We start from the raw sequence: 18219 nt of genomic DNA, 5'->3' as shown, positions 1-18219 counted from the left end.
TGCAACAGGGGGCTAAAATCACCATTACCATGTATGCTCTCACTTAGCTGCACGGCAGCACAAGCCACACAGAAGAAGCCCAAGTAGTAGATTCTTCATAAATTAGTGTTAAAAAGCCAGGCAAGAGCCTCAGAACATTTCTTTTCTCCCCACTATATTAAAAGCTTTGCAAAATTAACAAATTGTATGACAAATTCATTCTGAGGCTTAAATCTCATCATGAAAAAATATTTCACACAATGGAATATTTGATCTGGAATGCTGCTCCATATGTGAATGCAAATATACATGTTTCAATCTAAATCCACTTATATACCCCACTTATTACAGAGCTGAAGTAAAAACACCTCATGAATGACGTAAGTCATTAATTACAAAGTTTTCTACCACCAAATTGCTTTTCATTTCCAGTAAAGACTGCTGCTTTGCTTCTACACAACAAAGCAACACACACTCTTAAGCACCTTCAAAACACATACCAAGACATTTTTTCATACTTCCGCTCTCCCCCACCAATATAGGTGTCAGCATTATTCATGCAGCAAAACACACCTACACTGTACACAAACAAACAAGCCAAAAAGTCACAATGAACAAAAGTTTTAGCAGTCACTAGGAGCCACTATGTGCTCAGCACTTTTTGGAGGAAAAACAAAAAACAAAGAAAAAAAGGACGTTTATTTTGGGACCTAAATATAAGTTTGGAGCCTAACTTTAGGCACCCATTTTTGAAAAATCTTGGCCAAAGAAAATATAAGTTAAGACAGTTATAAAACTATTTGCATCTAGTAATCTGTCGATGCTAAACTTTTTTGCAGAGAGAGTTTAGGAGGAAATTTCTAACAGTGTTTAAATGTTGAAAGCACATACTTTTCCTGATATAAAGTACCAATCCCTATTTAAACATTAAAACAATTTGAGACATTTTAAAACAGAAAATATACTAACACTTATTACACCTTATGAAACAGAAGTTTAATCATTAGTCTAATTTTGCTCCCATTGGCATCAATGAGAGGTTTACAACTATGTTCACTGGACACAGGATCAGGCTCCATATTCATGTCAGAGTGACATTCACCCTTCTACAGAGAAACAGCCCAGAGAACCTATGTTCAATTTAAGACCTCACAATGTTTTAAATGTGCAGAACCTTTGTTGAGCGCAGAGCTGAATTTCACCCATTTAAGATTTCCAGCAACATTTCAAAAGTGAGTCAGATATTTAGAGTACAATACTGTAGACCTTATGCAAGAGTCTCAGCGACTCCCTAAGGACTGCAGGATACAGCCCTTAATATAGTAATCTCTGTGGGTCAGATTGTGATCCTGGCTGTGTGTCCACACAGGAAAGTAAGGGAGCATAAACTCTCTTATTCCCTTGCATGAGCCACTCCTATTTACCAGCTGCAACAGGAGGTAGAGCAGCCTCTGCAAGGCTGTTACTCCCCATACAGATGGGTGGGGAGTGGGCAAAGTTTAGGCCTCCCCAAATACCAGACAGTGCAGTTGAGGGAAAGTAATCTGCACTAGCGATAGGAACTGTTTGTTTTCCCTGGAGCAAAGTATAATCCAATTTCTGGTCCTAGGGCAGTACAACTACACGCTGCCACTTACTTGGGATTTGTGACGGGGGGTACTATATACTGGGGCTAGAAAACAAATTTCTATAAACTCTCACAATCATTCTGTAAACACAGTTATAGCAAATTTAATATTGATGAGAATCAATACAGATTAGGAATGTTCACCATTCTTAAACACCATATACATTATGAATATATACTGTATATTTCCAACTGATTCCATTCTCAGGCTCAATGTATTAACCACAGTTGTAACATGTTTTATTAATTTATATGAAAAATACTTCACTAAGAAAGTAGACAAACTGCACAGAAATAGTACAAGTGTCATGTGCATAGCAATACAGCTTAAAGCATTCACATATGGCTTTGTTTAAATGAAACTATTGGGGAAATGGTCCTATTTGGACCTATGGTTATACAGTTGACATAATGTAAACTGTTTCACATCTTTTAGGCACTTGCTAACAATAGTGTTCAATCCCTGAAAAAGCAAAATCAAAAACAATTCAAATTGAAAACAACAAAAAACCCATGGATAATAGCTGTGTGTAGTTGAAAAACCTTTAAATCAGTTTTAGTAGTGCATGCACAGAACTGAAAAGGGGAAAAAATTCTGTGCAAGATTTATAGCAAGTAACTGAGCAGTACAAAAATATTTACATGTTTAGGTTTTTAAATATGTACAGAACAAAAATCCTGGGAACTCATTCTATAGAATAATAAAAATATAGGACATGATAGTAATGAAAAATATATGCAGTTTTATGGTACTGTAATTGCAATTAGTTATACAATATCTAACCCACAAAGTTCTTTGTTGTATCTCAACATTTGATGCTATCATTTTGCATTATTTTTAAAATTGTTTTGTATTTATATACCATACCTAAATAACCTGTATCATAATTCAACTTGGTTCTTTCTAAACGAGTACTGTAAGGTATTTATTTTTGCTTTTGTCACTAATCAAGATTATTCTAATGAATTCCAGTCTCGGGTAGCTTCCATCAAATGTCTCTGTCCATGCCCTACCCAATTATCTTGATTGTCAAATATCCTACCACAAAACCAGCAACTAAAGTTAGCTTTCAGGGTATTATCAGAGGTAGTTTTCACAATCTGATAATTGTTTTTGCTTGTCTTTTTCAGTGTTAATTTTAACACAAATCTTTCTTTTACAGGACTAACAGGTTTTATCATCCTGTACCTCCTTCGAGAGAGATCCTCAGTAGCAATGTCCAAAGTATTGCAGTATGCTGGTTCCAGAAGAGCATCAATAGTTCTTTTTGACAATGAGACCTTAAGAACATGTCCTTTAAATTTAGTAATAGTTTTCATTACATTTACAACTTCTGGAACATCTGCATCAGGATGGTTTAGTACTACAACTGGCTGATTTCTCCGAGGACATTTTACAAGTTGTTTAGAATTAAAAGGAAGTAGTTTCAAAGTCCTCACAGTTTCCTTTGATGCCCTTGGTCTGTAAGGGCCACTTGATTTGCTAACAACTTCAGTTTGATTCTTTTCTTTGCACTTCCTGTGCAACATTATTTTCTTTCTAGGGGGTTCTTGGAAATCATCCTTAGTTTTTCGTTTGGAATTCTTGTTTCTTTGTGAAACCACAGCTTCAGAACTTTTATGACCAGTTTGTTTTAAGCGAGGTTTGACTTTTGAAAATTTGTTTCTGGTGTTCCACGTGGACTTTTGGCTACCATAACTATTCCCTTTGTTAGCAATTACTGCTTGTGTAGAATTAATTGAACACTTTTGCGACCATGTCCCTGTAGGCGTGGTGGAACATACAGGTTCTACAGGAAGTACACGATTAGAGCTTGCTAAAGAGGGATTTGCTGGCATCAATCTACCTGGTAAGAATAAGGCATCACTAGAAGTAAGAATAGTCTGTTTCTGCCCTAGTGCAGAACTTTTAAAGGACTGCATTTTATCCAATTGTAGTGAGGGCACTGAGTTGCTAACTGATTGTTTTAGATCAGTAGTTGCATCAGAAGTAGAGGTCTTAATTTTCAGCAAAAGCTTTTGTTGCATGGCTCCAGTTTTCTTTGGTTGACAATTTTGATTATAAGCATTATCTTGAACAACATTATGTTTCTGTGCCACAGGCTTGTTTGGCGTCATACATTTCAGAAAAACTGCCTGTCGTCCATCAGGCAAAAGCGCATAAACAGGCTGCTTCTGTGGAATCTCCTGTTTTACTGACTCCAGGGAACCAAACACAGTGCCATGATGTTCTGGTAAATTTTTTTCAGAAGAAATTCCTTTCATAGAAGAATCAGCTGAATTTGTAATTATAAGAGGCGCTTTGAATGGCACGCTATTTGACAAATCACTTACTGCCCCATCAGATGCAGTGCTAACACCAGAGGAATTATTTACACTTCTAACACTGTCATTTTTCAATTCGGTCTTTGAAGTTGGTACTGTTATTTTACCATACTCTTGAGATGCAACTCTCCCTAAAATCTGAGAGCTATCACCAGTGACATTTGCAACTGTGCCAAGTGTCCCATTACTAAATGTCAATATCATTCCAGGTCCTTTATTTAAAAGGAAGGATGCAGGTATGCTTTTAGTCAAATGAACCTCTGATGAACTCGCTGATGGGAGAGGTTTTCCTGAAACAACTTGTAAGCTCGGTTGGTTAGCAAGATGCAAAGGTACAAGAAATCCTGGTGGAGGTGTCTGAACTAAAAGTGTTTTCTTCTGTTCTGGAAGAACTGGTGAGAAGCCACTAGGATTCTGGGTTGTAGATCGCATCCTATCTTTTACCAACTGCTGTGTTATGATTGCATCTGTATGAGTTTTAAGCAATGTACCAACACCCGCAGTTCTAGATAACTTATCCATTTCTTCTGCATCAAGTGATGTCATTGGTGCCTGTCTTTCTTTCCCAAAACATATACCTTCATTTATTGTGCTACATTTCATGTTCAACTCTCTCTTAGACATATGAACACCTACATTAGAAGAACTGGCTAAACCACATGCAGTGGAGTCTTTTAAGTGTGTAAAAGTTTTACTGTCTGTCTGATTACATGAAAATGACGGATCACAATGAAGTTTTACGCATGTATTTAACTTATTGTGAGATTCTTGCGGAGTATTTGATTTTACTTTTAGCACATCTTGAAGTAATTGGTTTACTTCAGGTGACAAATAATTGGATGCCTGTTTACTATGTAATGAGAAAACTGATGTGATTTTAGGCATAAGGGATGAATTAGCACAATCTGAAATATTTTCTGGTTTAGATTTCTCAGCTACATTTTCAAACACTTGGTTTATATTAGTGTCCAAATACTGTTTGCTACCACCATGCCATTTTTCCGTAAAACACTGTCTGTCAATAACACATTTAGATTGGTTTCTTGAAGACACAGAATTATTCTTAGTGTTTACATGTCCATAAACTGAATTAATATTTAACTGGGATGATACACATTTTTCGGGGTTAAAACCTCTCACTGACTGTGAAAATGAGGCTGTAGAGTCACTTCTCAAGCTGTTTTGAAGAAGAAACATTTTGCTGGACAGAAGGTCTTTAGGTTTGTCATCTGTTGGCATCCAAATGCTACATGGATTATCTGAAGAGTCTATTTTAGAGTAATTATGAAAAGGCAGTAGTCCCTGGTTAGATGAATCAACTGATGGATAGTAGAGATGATTAGGTCCACTGTTATTGCTCACTCCACCATTTTGTATTTTAAACTCAGTAGGGAAGGGCATTTTCATGGGGTCATAATGAAGTGTATTTGTAACTGTGGGAGATAATACCTGAGGACGACTGTGAGCAATACAACTTTCCCATGAGAGAACATTACCCCTAGTTCCAACCTTTGTCACCAAGTCACATGGAGGTGCAGTTGATCCAGGCTTCATTGGCAAATGAGTTGCATTCTTTCCTATAACTACAGTGGGAGATTCTACAGTCTGAGAAATAGTCTTACCATGTGATAAAGCATTATTTTGTTTTTCTGCTTTTGCTTTTCCTGAACAAGGAGTAGAAAATGAAAATGGAGTGGAGGTTAATGAGTGAAGAGAATTATTCTTCGGAGTTTGCTGATTAGTTACATGTGATGCAGCACTTGAAGATAAGCCGAAAGTATCAGCCGTTTGTAGCAAAGAATCAGCTGAGGCATCTTTAACACCATCAGATTTTTGTCCCGATAAATACACATTCTGTTTATTTGTAGGCAATAATTTTATTACAATATGCTGTTTTCCATCCACCATCTTAAATCCCATAAATTTAGCACTGTAGTTTGCTGGAACAGATATTTTATTATTTTTCACCATCAGAACTGTAGGTCCATGAACAGCATTTTTCAATAATCCCAAACCAAAACTTGATCCATCTTCTGCTTTATTGTATTGCATGGTGGTAGGCGACAATGTTCCACCTTGGAGATTATGCTTTTCATTATGTATAATTTGATCTTTTTCTTCATTCAAATGCAGCTCCTTTACAGACTGGTTTAGCTCTTCAGATTTGGGTTGAATTTTATTCAAATTCCTAAGTACTTGTGCATTTTGCTCTTCAGTTTTGTCATTTCCATTGTTAATTTTTTTCCGTCTCCAAAGCGCTTTCCTCGATGCTCCTGTTTTGTACCTTCTCAAAATAAGCTTGAGCCCTGCTGGAGTCTTTACTATTCTTTTTTCACATTTATCCTTCTCCAGTTTATCTTTTGCATACAAGTGATCTCTATGCAAAGCTATTACATGCTTTAAAAGGTAATCCTTCCGTGGTGCACTATAGCTGCAATACTGACAACTGAAAGGAAATGCACCAGTGTGAACAAGAAGATGCTCCTGAAACTCCCCTTTTGTAAAGCTGACATGATGGCATTTACCACATTTATACTGGATTTCATTATGTCTATGAATGTGCTGAACAAATGTGCCCACATCTCGGGTAGAAAACCCACACTTTTCACATTGAAAATGACCATTTATACAATGCTTTGATGTGAAGTGTTTTGTCAAGTCCAACAGGGTATATATATGCTCATCATTACAAATCTCACATTTTACTAAAGTGCTGCGATGGATGCGGCGATGTTGTTTAAACAACTGGAAGTCATTGGCTGAAAAATTGCACATTTCACAAGGATATGAAGGCAACTCTCCATAGTGTAACAGTTGAAAGTGTTTCTGTAGATCATTTGGGCTATATCTAATATTGTCTCTACATTTTGTACAGGTGAAATTCAGTATCTTTGCTGAAGTTTTCAAACCCTCTTCTTCAAACTGCACTTCTGGTTTACTTTGCAAATTGCAGCTTTCTGAACAATTTAGATGACTTCCATTTACTTTCTCTTGACTTAAAGATTTTCTTGCAGTTTGCTGTTTACACTGAAATAATTTTCTGAATCTATCAACTTCATGTTTCAATACCACTTCATTTGGAATGTTCACTTTGGGCAAATCAATTTTCACATTTTTCAGTCCATAAGAAAGACTGACATCTAAAATCAGTGGTGGAGGCATTACACTTCTAGTATCATTCACCAATGCTTTTTCCACAGCATTATCTGGAATACAAACATAATGTTTCTTTGTAGCATTATCTTGTAATAAAGTAGTCGGCTTTTTATCACAAAAAATGTGTTCCTTTTCAGATGGCATGGTTTTAAAAATATTCCTTATTTTGTTTTAGGGAGATCTTGTGAGTTTTTGTAATTTTTGCAGCAGACAAGCCTGTTATGCAGAAATATCTTCAGAGTTCCAGGACTTTCTCCATTTTAATTTCCCTGAAATTAAAAACAGCACAGTGAATGCTACTTTTTAAAAGCTGATTCAATTGTAACATACTCCTTACGAAATTATTTAAAGTATAGTTTATGAGCCAACATTTTAAATATATTTTTAACTGTTTATTACTTTTATATATTTGTATTGCTGTGGCGCCCAGGAGAAACAGCACCAATCCAAAAAACAAAATGTCTCCCTCCAACAATTATATTAACTTTATTTCTATTAAACTTTTTTGGATCATTTGGGCATTATAATTTAAAAAATATATAAAAATATTTTTAAAATTGTATGTGCTATACCTATTGACAAAAGAGAAAAATACACTTTAACAGTTCATGGCTACAGCTTTATGTTTTTTGTTTTCCTCACAACATAGCTTTTTGTAAACAGAAGTCTTAAATATATCTTCATATTGTGTAAGCATCAGAACTTCTGAGTGTCTTTTTTATTAAGTCAGACTTTATTATTCACTCAGGTACAGATAAACCTTGGATTCAATCCATATAAAAATAATTAACTTTACTATGACATGAGTCACGAAATGGCACCTAATGTATTATGAATGAATTCCTAAAGTATGCAGTGAAATTTGACTTCATTAATAAAAATATGAAAATGCCCCTACTTTTGCTAAGTTTTCACTACTCAGACTAGTAGCTAAATGTTATGCAACAGAAACCACTATCATCTAATCTTGGGGAATAGGCAGATTTAAGTTTTACTTTACAAATGATGTGGACAAAAAAATCTATTCCAATACAAAGCAGCACAAGAGGCTTCACTGGCATAAGGTCTGGAAGCTCAAGTCCATGTTTGAAAACAAGGTTCCCACATGGCAACATAGTATCAGGTGCAATGGATTGTCACAGAAAATCATTTTCACTCCTTAAAGGTAAACTGCAAAACAAAACAAAAAAAAACCTGTTTAGGTGGGTGTTTTTTTTTTTTTTTTTTGGTTAGAAAAAATGATATCTTCGCATCCCTCTTTTCTGGAGTGCTTTAGCAAAATTTTTGGAGATGTTGCTTGACTAGCAGAGTCACAAGATACTGTAACCTGAGCAGCAGCCTCCACACACACATGCATACCTACACAAGGTGATGGGGATACTGAATCATAGATCATTTTATTGGTTAACATTCAAACTGTAAGAATGAGTTTTTTCATCCCCTCTTGGTTAGGAGTATGCAAAAGCTACAGTATAGGTAACAGGCTCTGACAACAGCACAACTGAGGTTCTCTAAATATTTTATCATAGTCCTCTAGCAAGAGAAGACCCAACATTAAACACGTTGAAATCAAGCAGCAAGATAGAAGCTGAAAAAAATTCCAAGGCTCTATTTACACATCAGAGGAGCAAGAAAGGCAAAAAAACATTTTTTACACATATTCTTTATTGCACACCTTTAAAAATTATTATTATTAGGATTCCTAAACAAGTCTTCCAAATTATAAAGAGCAAAACATTTTCCAGTATTTTATACATCTTTTCAATTGCAATATATGTTATTATTATAGTACAGTAATAGCAATATTTTAGACTGAATTAAAATTCAACTAACAGTGTTCCTCAGTTAAGTGAATCACAGAATTTTAAATTACACATTTGGTGTTCTTAAAACAAATAAAAATACTTCTAAGTGTATGTGTTGGGTCTTTGGTAACTAAGACCAATGACCTGGCATACAGAAAAGAGGAATTTTATTTTTAGATAAGCTACTGTACATTTCCTGTTTATATTCACAAGTGTGAGATTACTCTATTTTGTGCCATCACAGAGGCACTGCATATACACTTCATTGTCACTAAAAGAAAAATATACTAATGTTTCCTCTTGTCAACAATAAGATCCACTGATGTACTGGTATATAAGTAGAGAAAATAATCTAGCTCCCAAATAAAGCATGGGTGACAAAGTATGGCTCAGAATTCTTCACTGTAGCTGGATATTATTAATAGACAAGATGCAACCCATTCAAATTATATGTCCCAGCATGCCATGCTCCATCCTGATGCTAGTAGCCAGCTGCTCAGATGACGATGGAGCATTATACTGAATACTGAGACCAGTAATAACTACAGACTGCACTTTGCATTAAAAATGAAGGCAGTCTGCTGTATTTTATGCAAAGGTGAACTTCAGGTTCCTATTATGGTACCAGTGTGGTCCTGAGTTGGGCAACCTTTCATTAACTGGATAAAACACAGATGCTCTTGGCAAAGTGTTTGCCAGATATATCCAACCAAGTTAAATTCTACTTAAACTAATTAAGCACACAAGTTACAAGTTAACACTCATATGCTAATATAAAACTGCCTCACTGTATAATAGGAAATTTTTTCTAAGTGTAGCTCCCCACACAACAAACAAAATTCTTACCTAGTAAACTTACAAAATAGAAGACCAGTGAAATTTGTGTCTTTTAGCTAGGCATACATTGAACTTACTCAGTAGGGAAAGATTAGATTTCAATTCTTCGTTTGCCTTTTCAACATTTTTCTTCCACAAGAATGAAAGGCATAAAAATACAATGATCAGAAAAGGCCGCAGTCAGGAGAAATACTTAAGAGAAGGATCTGGAAATAAAAGGACAGAGATTTAAAAAGCTGTAAATATAAGAATTTCAAAAACAAGCATAAATTCTTCACAATCTGACATTTTGTGTATTTTTAGCCAAATGAAGGATAGGACAAACTCTTATATGACAAATATGGTTTTGTCAAGAAGAATGGAGTAATTTGTGATATGATCTATAAATCTATGAGTGGAATTAACAGAGTTGGCAATCAAAAAACAAAAATGTACCCTCCCATCGATTTCTTGGGTACTTCTAATGTGCCTATAACTTTGGTAACCAAGTAGCCAGACATGATAGTTGTCAACAAACCACAGAAAGAGAACATTATTTGTAACCACTGGGCTTGTCTACATTTACAACGATGCAGATGCAGCACTTTGTGAAGATGCTACCTAGGCCAACAGGAGAGCTTCCACCTTCCCAAGAAGGGAGAAGCCCTCCCATCGACCTAGCAATCTCTACACTAGGAGTTCAGTCAGTATAACTGCGCTGTTACACCAACGTAAGTTTGTCGTGTAGACCAGGGCTCAGTCCATTGATTTCTGAATCTGCACCAACAACAACACAAAGTTTAACTTTGGCGAAGCCATACAACTATTTCCGGAGGATTTTGAAAAAATACTTTTTAAAAAGAAAAGGGGGGACATGAAAGGAAAAAGAACTAGTCTACTCACCACCATTTGAAAATAAAACTGGATTTACATTTCTTATATTTGATATCATGAGTAAGGACCCAATCTTGAAAACATTACGCATATGCTTAACTTTACTCAGATAAGTAAGCAGTTTCTAGATTTTTCTAGGCCCCAATCTTGTTTTGAAGGACTTCCAGTTTGTCAATATGTTGTTAAAACATGATGTAGGTGAAAACAAAAGCAAGCCATTGAATACAAAGAAGAAATGACCCAGTTTAATCTGATGATAATAATTAAGTATTCTTATTTTTAACATAAAAAACAACCAACATTATTCCTTTGTACACAAATTTAACTATTGTCCTTTGTACACAAATTTAACCATGTCAACTATTATACATTATGTAAATTTTCATCAAATAGTAAGGGAAAAAATTAAATTTGAAATATAATAAGGTTACAGCCAATTAATATTGTCAAAGTCTTGCATAAATTTTGTTTCCACTATCTTAAATTTTCTAGTTTAAAAATAACTTTCACATTTTTGGTCAAATCTGCAAACTTTCATTCATTTAAGCAGATCTTTGACTTCAATGGGAATATGCACATGTTTAAGGGCTTACAGAAATAGGGTCTGATGTTAAAGTATATTTGAGCTCTCATATCTTTATTTTATGAAAACAAAGTGAAACCTGTTAAATTTGAACAAAAATCTGAGACTAAATTAAGATGGACATCAACTGAGAAAGGTTTATTGTTTACAAAAGCATCTTATGTTAGAAATACAGTGCTATGCAATCATCATAAACATACCTACAATTACTTTCTTGAGCTACATTTTTGTAATAGTCTATAAAAAGCTTCATTAAATATACTATTAGCGCAGCACAGTGTACACATTTTAGACACTCTAAGCACCACAATTAAGTAGCTCTTTCTAAAGGCTACCAGCTGACTACTCTACTCATCGTAAGATATAAAACCATTGTGAAGGGTTTTCTAGTCTAGGGTATAAGCTCTCAGGGGAAAAAATGTAATGTGTGTGAGTGCATACACATATATGGTAGACAAACAGGGCTGAAATACAAAACCCAAGGTGTTTAGCTACCTTTATGAACACTTCTGAAGTAGTACATTTTAAACTATTACAAGGCATTACTACAAGACACTCTAAGCAAAAGTGGGGATAAAGGCTCTGGTGAGACACAGGGCACCTGATGGACAGTGAGTGGTCTCCCCCCGCAGCCACCCAGCCTGATCCCCATCAGCCTAGGCAGTGCTGGGCAGCCCCCCACATCTGGCTGCCCCGCTTCAGGGCCCCAGGCAGCGGGGGGTTCCCCGGGACGCTGAACTCTTGCTGCTGCCCACGGAGATGGCAGAGTTGCCAGGCGGGGACTCTACTGGCCCCTCAGCCAGGCGGAAGGATACACGGGCACAGACCATGGGACCCCTGCCATGCGGCGAAAGAGACGCTTAGTGCCCGCGGAAGGGGGCTCAGCCGCCTTCCCTCTTGCTCCCCCCTCGCCTCCCGCCACCCACCCGGAGCCTGGGGCCACCCCACAAACTTTCATGGCGGGAGGCGCACGGAACTATTTGATGGCTCAGCCCTACAGCAGGACGGCTTCCTGCCCCGACAGGGAGTCGCCCCCTGCTTTCCTCAACCCCCTCCCGTGCACGGGGCCGCAGCCCCCTCCCTGGGGGCCGCACAAGGGCCCATCCGCCCGCTGGGGACCGTGCCCTGCGCCCACTTACCTTGCCCGTCTCCATAGCCCTGCGAGTCACAATTGGCGGCCATAACAGTTTCCATCCGGGGACTGTGGTGCTGCCGAGCTGAGCCCAACCCAGCAATGGGGGGTGGGGGTGGTGGCGGCGGCGGCGGAGGGATACGCGCTTCACCTGGGACAGACGGACGGAGGCCGAGGAGGCCCAAGGAGGGGAGTGCGTTCTGATGACCCTCCAAGCCCCCAGTTGGGGGGAGTGCCAGGCCCCCTGGATGCCCCCCGTGCTGGCTGCTCTATGTTGACTGCAGCAGCTGTAAGGCTGAGATCCTGCTATATATGAGGCAGCAGCCTTGACAGCCCCATATACCCTCCCTCCTCCTCCTCTTAGGGTGACAGATAGCAAGTGTGAAAAATCAGGGTACTTTTTGGAGGGGGGTATAGTTGCATATATAAGACAAAGCACCTAATATTGGAATGTCTGGTCACCCTATTATCCTTGTCTATGACTGGAGGGGCTGAGATTGGGGGGTAGGGGGCATGGCATAGGAGCATAACACATAACCCCCAGTTGCAGGGCACCAACCTCCCACACTTCCTCCTCTGCCAGCCAAGTACATACCCCTCACCCTACACACACAACCCCTTCAGAACCTCAGACCTCAACCTTTTGAAATGGAGCCCTAACCCTGATGGATTATATGCTCACTAACCCCTCACCTACCCATCACCGTTATCCTCCCCTCCCCACAATACCCGCCAACCAACTCTGTTTTTTAGCAACAGTTTGCCATTCCCCAAAATGAACCTTTTTTGTGGCCAGTGTACTTCAATGGAGTAAAAAGTTGCATCTCTATTTTTCTCAGCAAATATTGCTATTTATTTAGCAAGTTTATAATACCTTCGCACAAACACACATGCACCCCATTTCATTCAGATTCATTGAACAATGACGGGGTACTCATCATCATATAGACAGGTTTCAGAGTAGCAGCCGTGTTAGTCTGTATCCGCAAAAAGAAGAACAGGAGTACTTGTGGCACCTTAGAGACTAACAAATGCTCTAATAAATTTGTTAGTCTCTAAGGTGCCACAAGTACTCCTGTTCATCATCATATAGACATAGATGAAGATATGGTTGCTGCTTCAAGGAGTCCAGTGCAGATAGAGACTTTGCCGCTCACACGCATTAGCACATTAGAAATACCTGGCATAGATAAGATTTTTTACACACTCAAGGTAATGTAGCAACTAAAGCTGAAAAGTTCTGTGGAAGAAATGTTTCTTCAGAGAGAAGTTGTTTAATTCACTAGAAGAGGGAGACTTTTCCATGTATAAGGGTTAAACTACAGTTGCCATTTTTATAACAATTATTGTTAGTAGAGTGTTGTGTTTGTGGTGCTTTACAAGACATATAAAAAGGCAAGGTACCTGTCTGAAGAATTTGCAATCTCAGATACATACAATACAATAAATTCAAATGCAAGAAGGCGAAGAGGTGTGATCAATGACAAGATCAATATAGGAAAGATTAGCGGCAGAAGTGAAATTTGAAGGAAGAAAGGGCATGGGAAAAGGAATGCTGTTCCAAACATAGAGGAGGCCATGAAAGAGGGTGAAAAGGCAAGAGGAAGGAGTAAAAAGGGCTGATGGTGTTTCCAGTTGCCTTCGGTGAGAACAGGATTGCACCCAAAGGGAGCAGTTCAATTAAGAATATGCCTACACTAGAACCGGTACAGTGGCACAGCTTTTGTAGTCTAGATGCTTTCTGCATTGATGGAAGGTGTTTTTCCATCTATGTAGGTCAGTGGTTCTCAAACTTTTTTTTCGCGGACCACTTGAAAATTGCTAATGATCTTTCCAAATGTTGTTTGTACTGTTAGCTAACTATTGTAAAGCGCTTTGGATAAAAGCACTATATCAAATAAAACCTTAATAATAATTAATGTTTTTTTGTTCTACAAATAAAAGCACACAACTCATATTTTAATATCAGTAGTCTTACCTTTCTAATGCAATGGATGTGCCCTCTCTCCCCTGCTGCAGCAGCCCCCGAGCTGGGGCTGGGATGGAGGGGGGTCTCTACCCCGCCACAGCAGCCACAGAGCTGAGGCTGGGAAGGAGGGCCGTCTCTCCCTGGCAGCCACAGCCCTGGTGCTGGAGAAAGTTGCCTCTTTCTCTGGCCACCACAGCCCTGCACATCCTAAATTCCCCCCACCCCCTCTTCTGACCTCACTCCCCCTTCCCACCTATCTCCTATTCCCCCTAAAGCCACCCCCTCACCTTACAAGTGCATCTTCTCCTGCACGGCTTCACTAATTAGGTGGATAGCCCTTTGTTCTCTCGTGTGCGGCTGCCCAGGCATGCACCTTAGAGAGAACTATCCGCGGACCACCTGAATGGAGCTCGCGGACCACTGGTGGTCCGCAGACCACAGTTTGAGAACATATGTTGTAGGTAATCTACCCTTCTGAGAGAGCAAAAATTTTCACAGCTCTGAGCGATGTAGCTAGGTCAATCTAATTTTTAAGTGTAGACCAGGCCTAAGTTCTCCATACCTGTTATTAAGTCTCACTAATTGAAAGGAGGAAGACTTCCTCTGAGGATTGAATTTAAGTCAATGTTTAAAGTTTCTCCCTTTGGAGATGAAGGATTATATTGTGTGTGGTTCATGTGTTAAAAGGAGCCATAACAAATTTCCATATTTTTTTTATATTTCCCTCATTCAGATTGTCATCACAGCTTGAGATATTGCCCCTGCATTTCTGATTTTGAAATGAGAATGAGAGGAAGCCATGTCAAGTTTGTGGTGTGCCAATTTAATATGTCAAAGGGTGCATATTCTTACAAACCCTCCGATGAAAAATCTTTCATATATGCTATATTAAATGTAGTTGTGTAACGCCAAAAGCAAGTCCATTTATCTCTGGAATATTTTACTGCCATCATGTTCTTATTCACTTTTATGTGTTTTTCTGCCTGTGATAAATGTGGAACTTCAAATAAGCATTATGCAGTTAAAATGTTACAACCATGAATTTCCACAAAAATGTGCATCAGAATACACAATCGGTCAGAATCCAAAAATGGAGATTTTCTTTCATTTTATATTGGAAGATCTATGTTTGCTATTTTCCTTTTGTGAAAGACTAGGGCTTTAACTTTTAGGGATAGTATTTACCATATATATTCGTTCATTAGCCTGTTAGTTTATAAGCCAACCTTCCAAGATGGTTAGGTAAAAATAGCAAAAACTGTATGACCCTTTCATAAGCCAACCCTATATTTCAGGGGTTGGCAAACTTTGGCTCCCGGCCATTAGGGTAAGCCACTGACGGGTCAGGACATTTTGTTTACTTGGAGCATCTGCAGACATGGAGCCCCTCAGCTCTCTGTGGCCGGAGTGCACCGTTCCCAGCCAATGAGAGCTGTGGGAAGTAGCGGGAGCTGAGGGTCTCCATGCATGCAGATGCTCCAGGTAAACAAAATGACAATGTATTAGATATTCAATTCAATGATTCCATAGAGTTGAAAATCATCAAATTTTGGTGTAGACCCGTTTATAAGCTGACTCCCGCTCTTTGATGCATCACTTTTTTACCAAAAATATTCGGCTTATGAACAACATAAGAACAATATACGGTATACACACACGTGCACACACAAACACATATGCACTCAGTTTTGCATTTGCACATTATTCAATTTTCATGCACAAATCCAAATTTAGGAGGGCATAAAAATTGAACTTCAGCTTCCCCATTTGTAGAACGGTGATAATGATGCTGTACTTCCATACCTCAAATACATGTTATGAGCCTTACATTATTAAAGCTTGTGAAATGCTTTAAGATTCTCAGATGGATGGTGCTTTACAATTGCAAACCATTAGAATATATGAAGTATTTTGTAGACTTATGGTGTGAAGGAGACCCTACTGATTCCTACTGTATATCATTTTTTCAGACATGGTTTACAAAATATTTAAAGTTCAATACTACAGTCCTTATTCAACCTAAATTCTCACTGACTTTTTGTTTCATTAATAGTAACTAGCAGTCTTTTGTGGTATACTGTTGCTCCTCTGCATTGCTTAATTGACTGCTTCAGAGTGGGACCAGAGCAGAGCCCTCAGTAATAAAAGAATGCCATCTGTGTCTCTAGAGTCCATCTTTTATTGGACCAGCTTCTGTTGGTGAGAGAGTCAAGCTTTCGAGCTACACAGAGCTCTTCTTCAGGTCTGGGAAATGTATTCAGAGAGTCATAGCTAAGTACAAGCTGGGAATGGGCGACAGGGGATGGATCACTTGATGATTACCTGTTCTGTTCATTCCCTCTGGGGCACCTGGCATTGGTCACTGTCGGAAAACACGATACTGGGCTAGATAGACCTTTGGTCTGACCCAGTATGGCGGTTCTTATGTTCTTAAGATCAAATAGTTTATCATAAGCAGTTACCACATATTTTAAGAGACCATTCAAGGTGAAGTGGTCCGTTAACACCCCTGTAAGGGGGGCTAGTGGGCTAGAGATTGTTGTAATAAACCATAAACTCAGTGTCATGATTTTTCGTGCGAAGCAACATTATAAATTTAAGCTCCTGGGCTTATCTTTTGAAAGTGTTGTGCAGGTTTCCTTTGAGGATGAGGACTCAGATATAGAGTGATCACTTTGTGAAAAGGTTTCAGAGTAGCAGCCGTGTTAGTCTGTATCCACAAAAAGAACAGGAGTACTTGTGGCACCTTAGAGACTAACAAATTTATTTGAGCATAAGCTTTCGTGGGCTACAGCCTACTTCATCGGGTGCATAGAATGGAACACACAGAAAGAAGATATTTATACATACAGAGAACATGAAAAGGTGGAAGTAGCCATGCCAACTGTAAGAGGCCAATCAATTGAGATGAGCTATCATTAGCAGGAGGAAAAAAATTTTTTGAAGTGATAATCGAGATGACCCATAGAGGGTGTGAGGATAACTTAACATGGGGAAATAGATTCAATTAGTGTAATGACCCAACCATTCCCAGTCTCTGTTTAAACCTAAGTTACTTGTATCTAATTTGCATATTAATTCAAGTTCAGTAGTCTCTCTTTGGACTCTGTTTTTTTGTTGCAAAATTGCCACCTTCAGGTCTGTCACTGAGTGGTTAGAGATATTGAAGAGTTCTCCCACTGGTTTTTGAATGTTATGATTCCTCATGTCAGATTTGTGTCCATTTATTCTTTTGCGTAGAGATTGACTGGTTTGGCCAATATACATGGCAGAGTGGCATTGCTGGCACATTATGGCATATATCACGTTGGTAGATGTGCAGGTGAACGAGCCCCTGATGGCGTGGCTGATGTGATTAGGTCCTATGATGGTGTCACTTGAATAGATATGTGGACAGATTTGGCATTGGGCTTTGTTGCAAGGATAGATTCCTGGGTTAGTGTTTATGTTGTATGGTGTGCATACAAAGAGAGAGGGGTTGGAGGGGTTGGAGAGTTGTTTGAAGGGGCTCTCTGTCACAGCCAGATAAAACAATTAGAAAAACTAAGTAAAAAGTGAGGTAGGTACTAGCCCACTAATGAACAGAGGTATATCCAACATTTTGTATGCAAGTTGTTCTGGTCAAGAAATAGTTCACTACAACTCTAAAACAAACTCATTAGCTGTGACTAGGAGACATTAGTCTTTATTAATAAAAGATAGCATAATATTCACAAAACCCAAGAGAATAGTAGGAGATATAGAATGATATCAGAATATAAAGTGGAGAAGAAAAAAAGGTAAAATATTCATTGTGTAAATCTGAAGACAGCCAAATGAGGACTCTATGACAAGCTAAACAAACTGCTCTAAGAGGAGCTAAATTTTCATAAGTGGTCAGGGATTATCAATGTTTGAATTGCAACTGCTGTTTTTTGGGTCAGAAAACTGTCT

General features: G+C 38.4%; 1 protein-coding gene across 1 annotated transcript; it reads right to left on the bottom strand.

The window, feature by feature from the left end:
* Nucleotides 1-1822: 1822 nt before the first annotated feature.
* On the bottom strand, nucleotides 1823-12585 carry ZNF518A (zinc finger protein 518A). Its single transcript, XM_034776341.1, has 3 exons — nucleotides 12325-12585; nucleotides 9807-9935; nucleotides 1823-7356 (listed from the first exon to the last, which is right to left on the bottom strand). Exon 3 carries the CDS (start codon nucleotides 7229-7231, stop codon nucleotides 2561-2563), a length of 4671 nt encoding a protein of 1556 aa, XP_034632232.1. The 5' UTR covers nucleotides 7232-7356; nucleotides 9807-9935; nucleotides 12325-12585; the 3' UTR covers nucleotides 1823-2560.
* Nucleotides 12586-18219: the final 5634 nt, after the last annotated feature.

The sequence above is a fragment of the Trachemys scripta genome, chromosome 7 (assembly GCF_013100865.1).
Source record: "Trachemys scripta elegans isolate TJP31775 chromosome 7, CAS_Tse_1.0, whole genome shotgun sequence".
Taxonomy (NCBI): Eukaryota; Metazoa; Chordata; order Testudines; family Emydidae; genus Trachemys; species Trachemys scripta.
The sequence above is the reverse complement of the archived record's forward strand: the minus strand, read 5'-3'. Positions and strand labels throughout refer to the sequence as shown.